The sequence below is a fragment of the Sceloporus undulatus genome, chromosome 3, assembly GCF_019175285.1.
Source record: "Sceloporus undulatus isolate JIND9_A2432 ecotype Alabama chromosome 3, SceUnd_v1.1, whole genome shotgun sequence".
Classification (NCBI taxonomy): Eukaryota; Metazoa; Chordata; class Lepidosauria; order Squamata; family Phrynosomatidae; genus Sceloporus; species Sceloporus undulatus.
Window position 1 is genome coordinate 106123156 of NC_056524.1, and position 8552 is coordinate 106131707.

General features: G+C 39.2%; 1 protein-coding gene across 1 annotated transcript; it reads left to right on the plus strand.

Moving 5' to 3' along the window:
* The first annotated feature begins 1584 nt into the window (after positions 1 to 1584).
* On the plus strand, positions 1585 to 8096 carry LOC121926948 (F-box only protein 36-like). The gene is made up of 4 exons (XM_042460356.1): positions 1585 to 1706; positions 2071 to 2179; positions 7352 to 7524; positions 7771 to 8096. The coding sequence occupies exons 1-4, from the start codon at positions 1611 to 1613 to the stop codon at positions 7933 to 7935; spliced, it is 543 nt and encodes a 180-aa protein (XP_042316290.1). The 5' UTR covers positions 1585 to 1610; the 3' UTR covers positions 7936 to 8096.
* The last annotated feature ends 456 nt before the right edge of the window (positions 8097 to 8552 follow it).

An 8552-nucleotide genomic window follows, 5' to 3' on the forward strand; every position in this document is an offset into this window, starting at 1 on the left:
TCCCACTTTCATCTGTTTTTAAAATGTCCCAGTTTCTTTCTCCATTTTCCATTTAATCCCTTTGTCCTTGGCTTTTTTCCATTGCTGCAAACTGAGTTTAAAGTCTCAATAAATTTAACAGTGAGAAGAGAGATGGGGGCCCTTCTCAATAGACTCAGGCAAAAGCAAACTGCTGGAGCCTCTCCTAGCTTTTTGTATGCTTTGTCATTGCTGATGTACCATTTTGACCAAACTCTTGTGTTGCTTGGTCATGTGTGTCATGATTTCATTGGTGAAATTTGGAAGACATTTCTCAGACCACTAGGTTCTGTTTCCATACTTTCTTAGTGCTGAGAATCTTAACACTTTTTCTAATGGAATGAGAAACATTATGTAGAACTTCAAGTTAAACATCTTCTAATGTTAAAATTCAGAAGGAAATGTAATCATGAGAAATTAGCATATTTACTGTACAATTCGAGAAGGTATGTCATATTCAGAATGGAAAAATTAATTTTAACTTTGAAAAGATACTCAAATTTTAATGGATCTAGGTAATTATATCCTTGTGAAAGTACTGGTGATGAATTTTTCTTTGTCACTGTATTAGCTGTAATAAGTCTAGTCATGTGTGTTTCTATGTGCCTTCAAGTTGCCTGTTGATTTATGGTGACCATATTCATTTCATAGGGTTTTCTAAGGCAAGGAATACTCAGTGTGGGTTTGACAGTTCCTTCCTCTGAAATATAGTCTACAGTCATTGGTGGAAGAATGGCCAACTTTCCTGGCTGATACCTGGTGCCACCCCACCATCATACTCTTATGTATGGGGTGGATTATACAAGAGGAAGTAATCCCATGGACCCAAACCATGTAGGGCTTTAAAGGTAATAACCAACACTTTGTACTTTGCCCAGAAACTAACTGGCAGCCAGTGGAGTGATTTTAATATTGGTGTGATACGTTTCCTCCTAATTGTACAGGCGATCAGTCTGGCTGCTGGTTTAGGGAGAGACAGTTAGAGTTCTCAGCCAAAAAGCTCTTTTAGCTCTCACCGAACCACAAACCAGGATTCCATAGACTGTTAACCATGACAGTTAAAGTGGAACATAGTACTATCATAGTCTAGTGTGAAGGGTCTCAGAGATTGTGTACCAGGTTGTAAAGATCCCATTGTGATGTGTACTGGATGGGTCACCATGGTGCCTTACCCTGAAGCATCAAGGGTAGTTGAGCAGAGCATGCCTCCCTTGGGATTACAAGCCAATGGTATTAATCAATATGCTCGGGGGGGGGGGGTTAAAAATTTTGTACCCTTTGGTGAAATGCAGGTTGTGAAACATCCTGCTTAAAAATCAGTGGGACCAAAACAAAACCCACTCAAGATTTTAGTGTTTTGTTCAATGATCTTGTCACTGAGTTTACCAACCTATGATGTAAACATCGTGTACCTGAACCCTCCCTAGGTAAAGAAGAAACTGACCTCAGGAATTCAAACACCAGCCAGCCATGTATTTATGGAGCACCTGGAGTAGGCTGAGCTGAAGTTTTCTTTACAGTGCCCATGGAAATAGGCTTCGTTCCGATTCTAACTGCAGACCACAAACAGGCATTTGGACATCTCCATCAAAATGACCTCTCTCCTGCAAGAGAAACTGTGCGAAGTCCACACTCAGGCACCTCCTCCCAGCAAAGACTTCCACCACTTGACTGTCACAAAAAATGAGGTAAAAAGAAAAAGATACAGATCTGGGTTATCCATGGAATGTTCTATTAAATATTTACTGAAGAGAGGGCATCAATGTGAGGAAGCGACACCTGCTGAGTATCTAGATCCATCAAACACACAGAGTTTTAATAGGAAAAAAAGGTGGCAAACACAAGCTTGGTGATTCAAGCTGTCCTGAATCTAGAAATCTGCCCGGGAAAAGAAACAAATGATGTCAAGCTTATTACATTCTGCTTCTCTCTTTGTAAGCAATACAGTACAATCAATTCCTGTACATATCATGGCTGTAAGTGAAGCCTGTCAGGGAAACAAAGAGGAATTAATGCCCAATCTAAATCATTCTTTTAACCCTGATCTTGTAGGTTATCTGGAAAAGCTGGAACATTTCATTTCGACCTAATCAAGAAAAGATTTTCCCAAGGGAAGTGAAGAAACTCCATAAAGATTTTATCTTGGATGAACAATTACACAGCAAGTATTCAATGGGCAAAAAAATAATGCAGTATTGACCTCTAAAAAGTTATAATTTTGCCTGGTGGTTCTATGTTAATTATCACATTGCTACATTTAGAGCTGGATCCTTTGAATAGTTACTCAGAAGTGCAACCTACTAAATTCAATGAAACTTTCTACTAACAGATTGAGTGTATGCCTTTTTGCTAGCAAGTACACATTGTATTGCAGTTTTGAGATAATACCTGGGTTGTAACTTTGTGCACACTTGCTGTGGTGGAAGTCAGACAAAATTCAGTGGAATTTTTGGCTATGATTTTAAGCATACTTGAATCATAGGAATCTTCACTATGCAACTTTGAACAGGACTTATTTTAAAATGCAGGCTAGAGAAGGGCATGTAGGACAACACTGTGGTGAAGGCTGTCAGATAATAAAGGCTGTACCTGGCAGGAATACTTAATGCCTTAAGCAGCTGGACTTAATTTCAGCCAGGGGAAGGAGGAGTATGCTTTGGTAGGATATATACTTTGCATAGAGTATGCGTGCTTTGCATAGATAATATTCCAGTTTAAACCACTAGATTCCCTGATAGGAAGGATCAAGTTATGAAAAACCTATTCTGGAAACCCTGCAGAGCTGCTACTGCTCAAAGCAAAGAATGCTGGGCTTGATAGACAAATATTCTGATTTGATTGAGGCAGATTTTTCACTCCTGAAATAAGTGAAGTAACTATGTGACACAGCTGGGGAATATTTGGCCCTCCAGATGTTTTGGTATAGAATGCTACAGAATCTGAACTTTAGATCAGTATTAGATTTTTACGTATGTAAATTAACATGGATTGCTTCCTGACAAAGAACACCGTGTTGCAGGATTCTGCATGTGTGAACCCCTATGGCCACCTTTATTCCACCCCCACAATTGTCCTAAAAATGTAATGCACTAAAAAAATAGAGAAGGAAAGCAGGGAACTTTGAGTGCAACCTTTACATGAAAGCTTCACTTGTTAAAGTTGGCATGACTACCAGCCATGTATGCTAGTCACGTATATCCGAGTTCCTATGTAAGGAACAGGTGTGAGTAGCCTTGCTACTGCTAGTAATCTTCACCCAGCTGTCATTGTGTGGCAATGTGTGCAGAATTTCTGAAGAAGAAATGATCTGGAAAGAGAATAAAAGCTTGGTTTAATCCAAAGAATCACACTCAGACTTTAATAATCAGCCAGCTGACTACCAATTTGAACTGGTGTGGAGGCTAATTTTATTCAGTGAGAAGAATGTTATTTGAGAGCAGGGGTGGACAAAGTGTGGTCTGTGCATCATGCACAGTCCTTGAAGCTCCCCACCACAAAATGTAATGCCTTTTTTTTTTTTACAAATTTGCATGAGTTTCAGCAGGGTTGCCCCTCAACCATGTAAAAAGCCCCAGAAATGTATTTAAACACCCCCTCTCGACACAGAAAGCTCCTTAAGAATCCCAGCCCTAACAAATGCCTCTATTTTTATTTGAGACCTTCTCAAAGTGGCAAGAGGAAGTGATGTGATGTCACTTCTTTTCATCATTTTGGGAAGAACTCCAAGAAAGTTATTTGGGAGTACAGTACTGTTGGAGGGGTATAGCCAGGAGTGGGGTGGTGAAGAATTGGTTCCTGGCTTCCCCGCAGCTGCCAAACCTTGTCCTACAGAACAAAAGGAGCTTTAACAGTCACATTTGTATGTCAGTTCTCACAACTACCACTGTAACACTTTGATGGGACAGTTTCCACGTTCTGAGAAAGCTGTGTAAAGACTGATACCATATACATAATATAGAAATTGGTTTTATTTATGCAACAATAATAACTCAAAAGGTAACTTTTTCAGCAGTGCATGGAAAGCCAGACCATGCAAAGTTCGGCAAATGGCTTTGGGCTTCATACAACCAGGTGGTTGCATCTGTGACACGACATGTGGCTTGTACCTGAATGTTAATGAAGAGTAAAAAGAAGAGTGAGAAAGGATGGCTTGAGCTAGTATTCAAAGACATAGCTATGTTCAGCCAGAAAATCAGTATGGAAAGGGATCTTGCAGCACCTTTGAGACTAATGGAAGGATAGAAATTTGTAGCATGAGCTTTCGTAGACTTGAACCTACTTCCTCAAATGCATTTGGTGGAGTGGAAAGCCCAGGGACAGACCTATATACAGTATCAGCCTGTGTATGGGAACGTGCATAGGAATGCAAAACTGTGGCAATGAGGTGACAAGTTCAATTTTAACAACTGTCACTAGGAGCAAGGCAAGGCAAGCATGGTGTTCAAGTAGTATTGACAGATATGTGATGAGAAAGTAGGATATTTAGCAATCAGTATTCCCATGGAAATGGTAGCTCCCATACAAAGGAAACATTTTTTGGAGCATCCACCTGTGAAACCTCCAAGGAATGCTATGCAGCCTCTGCAGTATGACCACATCTGGAAGTTAAGAACACTTATGTTTGGGAAAAGAAAATACTGAACCTGTCCTTTAGTTGCAATAGAGCCTGGGTGTTGTCTGTTTATATCAGGATGGACAGTGTCTGTCTCTCCAGATGTTATTAGACTGCAACTTCACTGAGTCCTAATCAATGAAAAGAAATTATGGGCATGCAATCTAACAACATCTGGAGGGCAACAAGTTACCCACCTCTAGTTTATATTATCCAGTTATTTTGCATTTGGTTCAGTATATCATAATGGTATCTGTAGATATCTAAGTAGTATGCAAATGCACTTACCTTTTAATTCATCAGGTAAAAATATTAAATCAATGGAGAGCTTTCATTTTGATAGGACCAGGCTTTACCCCATGCAGGGCAGAATTAAGATATGTGGGGCCTTTAGTTATCACAAGAGCCGCTATAGTGTTACCCAAAACACATACACAGTATTTTGAGGCTTCTCATAATTTAAAGAACTAAACTGTAACATATTTAGCATGTGCATAAATCAAGCACTGGCCCTGTATCATACTATGAATGAAATTGTTCATCTAAGATTAAGCCTAAAAAAAAATAGATATAATGCCAGCTTTCTCAATATACACATTTGCTAGTGACTAACATTAACTATCCCATTAGCATTTGATCCCTATGAGTTCTTGGAAGGGAGGAGAGTGACTTCAACACAATCGATATGCTTTCTTTATACCCTGTCGCTTCTTATGTCACCCTCCTCTTCTCTAGCAAGTGTCCATTACATATGGTCTTTCTATGCAACATGAGTCTTAACTCTTACATTAGTTAGCTGCCTATGAAGCATCATAAAGCAACTACATTCTGTGTATATGCAAGTCTAATTTCCTCTACTAAAGCACTTGACACTTTTGTAATGCCAGCCAAACAAGCCATAAATCCACCACACAGGGTTAGTTTAATTTCTTTCTTTCCACTTTGTTTTTAAGGCATTCATGCATTTGTTCCTTCTGTAGAATTAGCTGTCTGTTCTGGCTGTGTGCTTATGAATAGTGCTAGGCCACATGGTACAGTCACTATGGAGAAATCCATTCATCATTCCAAATACTTTAAGTGCACACAGCAATCCTCATGTCTTTCTGGTAGGTGTTATAATTATTAAAATGCCAATTTTATTTACATTTGGAAACTAAAAAGCTTTCAGACTGTGAAGGGCTGTAGGGTATGTGTTGCCTATTTGAAGAAGAGAAGCTTTGTACATAAGTGGTAAGTAAAAACAGTGCACCTTTCATATGACATGCCTGGGCAAAGCAGAATTTTTATAAATAATTTTAATGATGACTTGCCCTTTTGTTGTTGTTATCTGCCCTTGAGTCGATCTTGACCCATGGCAACCCTGTGGATGAGAAACCTTCAAGACTCCCTGTCCTCCACTGCTCTGCTCAGTTCCTGCAAATTCATACCCGTGATCTCTTTTACAGAGTCCCTTTACTTTATGCTAAATCATCCATTCTGTAATTAATTGGTGTAGCGTTGATTTCTTAAATATCAAAGTCAAATTTGAACACAGTAAAGCGTTCATAGGTAATTCACATGAATATTTTTCCAATTATGATTTGATGGTTTTGCAACCAACCTTTACAATGAGCCATCTGGTGGCAGTCAGTGAATTCTGCATTCATGCCCATTGCAGAAGCAATTTTGTTTGCATTCTTTACTCCCAGTTCCAATGTCTGTGCAGTTTCAGTGGGGGGCAGGAGGTACTTTAGAGGTATCCTCAACTAATACTACTGTTCTTCTACAACTGGGGCTGGGGGGTGTTACAAGACAGAAAGTGAGCAGGATAGAAGTTATGCTCTTAGTAGGGCAGCTAGGCAGAGTTGAGGTGCTGCTCAGCAAAAAGGGCAATGGTGGGCAGCACAAGGTGGGATGGGAAGAAATTCAGTGGCCACACGAGGAATATGAGCAGAGCAGGAGAGGTGTCTGGAAAGTAATGGTATACACAGCAGTTGCAAAACTCAGCAGCCATCATACGTCCCAAGCTGCCCTGGCAGCATAGCCATATTCTTGCTTCCTCCCTCCATTTTCCTCTCCCTTTGCCACAGCTACCCTCTTGTGCAATCCATAGTTATTTTTCTGCAACTGGAGGGGTTGACACTGAAATGGCCACTTGATCTAAGAACATAGTCAACAGAGAGCATAACATTAACAAACTAACAATGTAATTGTGTACATAGCTTCTGAAAAGTAATCCAGTTGAATTCAGCGGCCTCGCTCCCACAAGTGAGTTTAGAAAGGAAGCCCTATTTTAGTTCTGTGAGGATCCCAGTTGAATGTTTTTGTTTTGTTTTAGTAGAGGTCTTTGTTTCCTCTCCATATGAAATACTAAAACACAACATTTAGCATTATGCTTTTGTCAAAATCAGGCATGGGAATCCTGTGGCACTGAGCTGCAATTCCTACAGCATTCCTCACCATTCACTGTGCTAGCTACTGTAGGTCTGCTGGGAGTTGCAGTGCAACATGTGAATAGTTGCATAGTCCCAATAAATTATCCCTGGATATTCAGAACAGCAGCCTTGTATCACTGGAGCCTCCATTTAGCCATCCTAATAAGCATTTTGTAGAAGCGAGACAATACATTGTCAGATTACTTACAATTTGTGTTTAACATACACATTTTAAGATGGGTTGTTTTTCTTTTTGCAGTGCTTATGTTTACAATCTTTTCTATGTATTTATTTTTTTTTTATTCAGAGCAAATGCAAAGCATATTTGGAAAACCGATGTTAGTCTACGTTCTCAACTTGTGCCAAGAACACTATGATTTCCTAATTCGAATGCCCGAGAGCTTGATCATACATATCTTGTCATTCCTTAATACCGACGATATTAGGGAACTGTCAAAAACATGTAAAAGATTTTGGAAGGTAATAATTCTCACACTATTTTAAGGCTGGTACCAATATTCTAAAGAATTTTAATAATTCTATAGCCTAAATGGGGGTTTGGAGAAGTAGTATGTACAGCTAGAATAGTATTAAATTAAAACTGGATCAAAAGTAATGGACTGAAGTTCTATATGTTGACTGAAGGGTAAACACAAGTATTTTGAATGAGTGTCTGGTCTCCTTATGTGTATTATGTAATTTGCATTGCAAATATTTATCTTTCAGCTGTGTAACACTGAAGAATTTTGGGAAAGAATGCAAAGATTGGGAGATAAATACACATTAGATGTACAGACAGCCAAGTTGCCAGTTTACAAGAAGCCAATTAAAGTCAACCAAAGAGCAGGTTACCTGGCACCAATGCAAAGAAGACAGACCACATTCTTTTAAAACTAACAGCAAACTGGTCATCATCTTGATAGATGCCTGTATTACAAGCTAGTCAGCAATTTATGTACAAAACCTCTCTTGCAAGGACAGCCTTGTTATTGTAAAAATGCTTCAGGCTGGTGTGCAAGAGGAGAAACCTTACATCCAATGATGTGGAAGAAGTAGCCAAAGCTGAGTAGCTTTTACTCCAGTTTGTTGCATGTGTGTTTGCAATAAATATATCACATCATCAGTGAGTTTGGACTCTTTCTTCAATATTAAATATTGCATAAGCATTTGGCACCTAGAGTCAGTGTACTGGTTTGAGCATTAGACTATGATTCTGGAGAGGATTTGAATCCCCACCCGGCCATGGAAACCCTCTGGGAAGTATTGAGCAAATTAAAGTTACTTTTGTTTGCTGCTTTGGATGATATACATCTACATTTGAAAGGGAGGTGTACATAATATGAAACACTAAAGTAGCTTAGCCCAAATTTAAAAACAATAATCACAAAACCAGTAATCTCCATAGGAGCACAATTTAACTTTCCCCATACTTGATAGTCATAGGCCTGTTACAGACAGGCCAAAATAAAGCTGCTTCGAGTCACTTTGGAGGTATGGTATTTCAATGA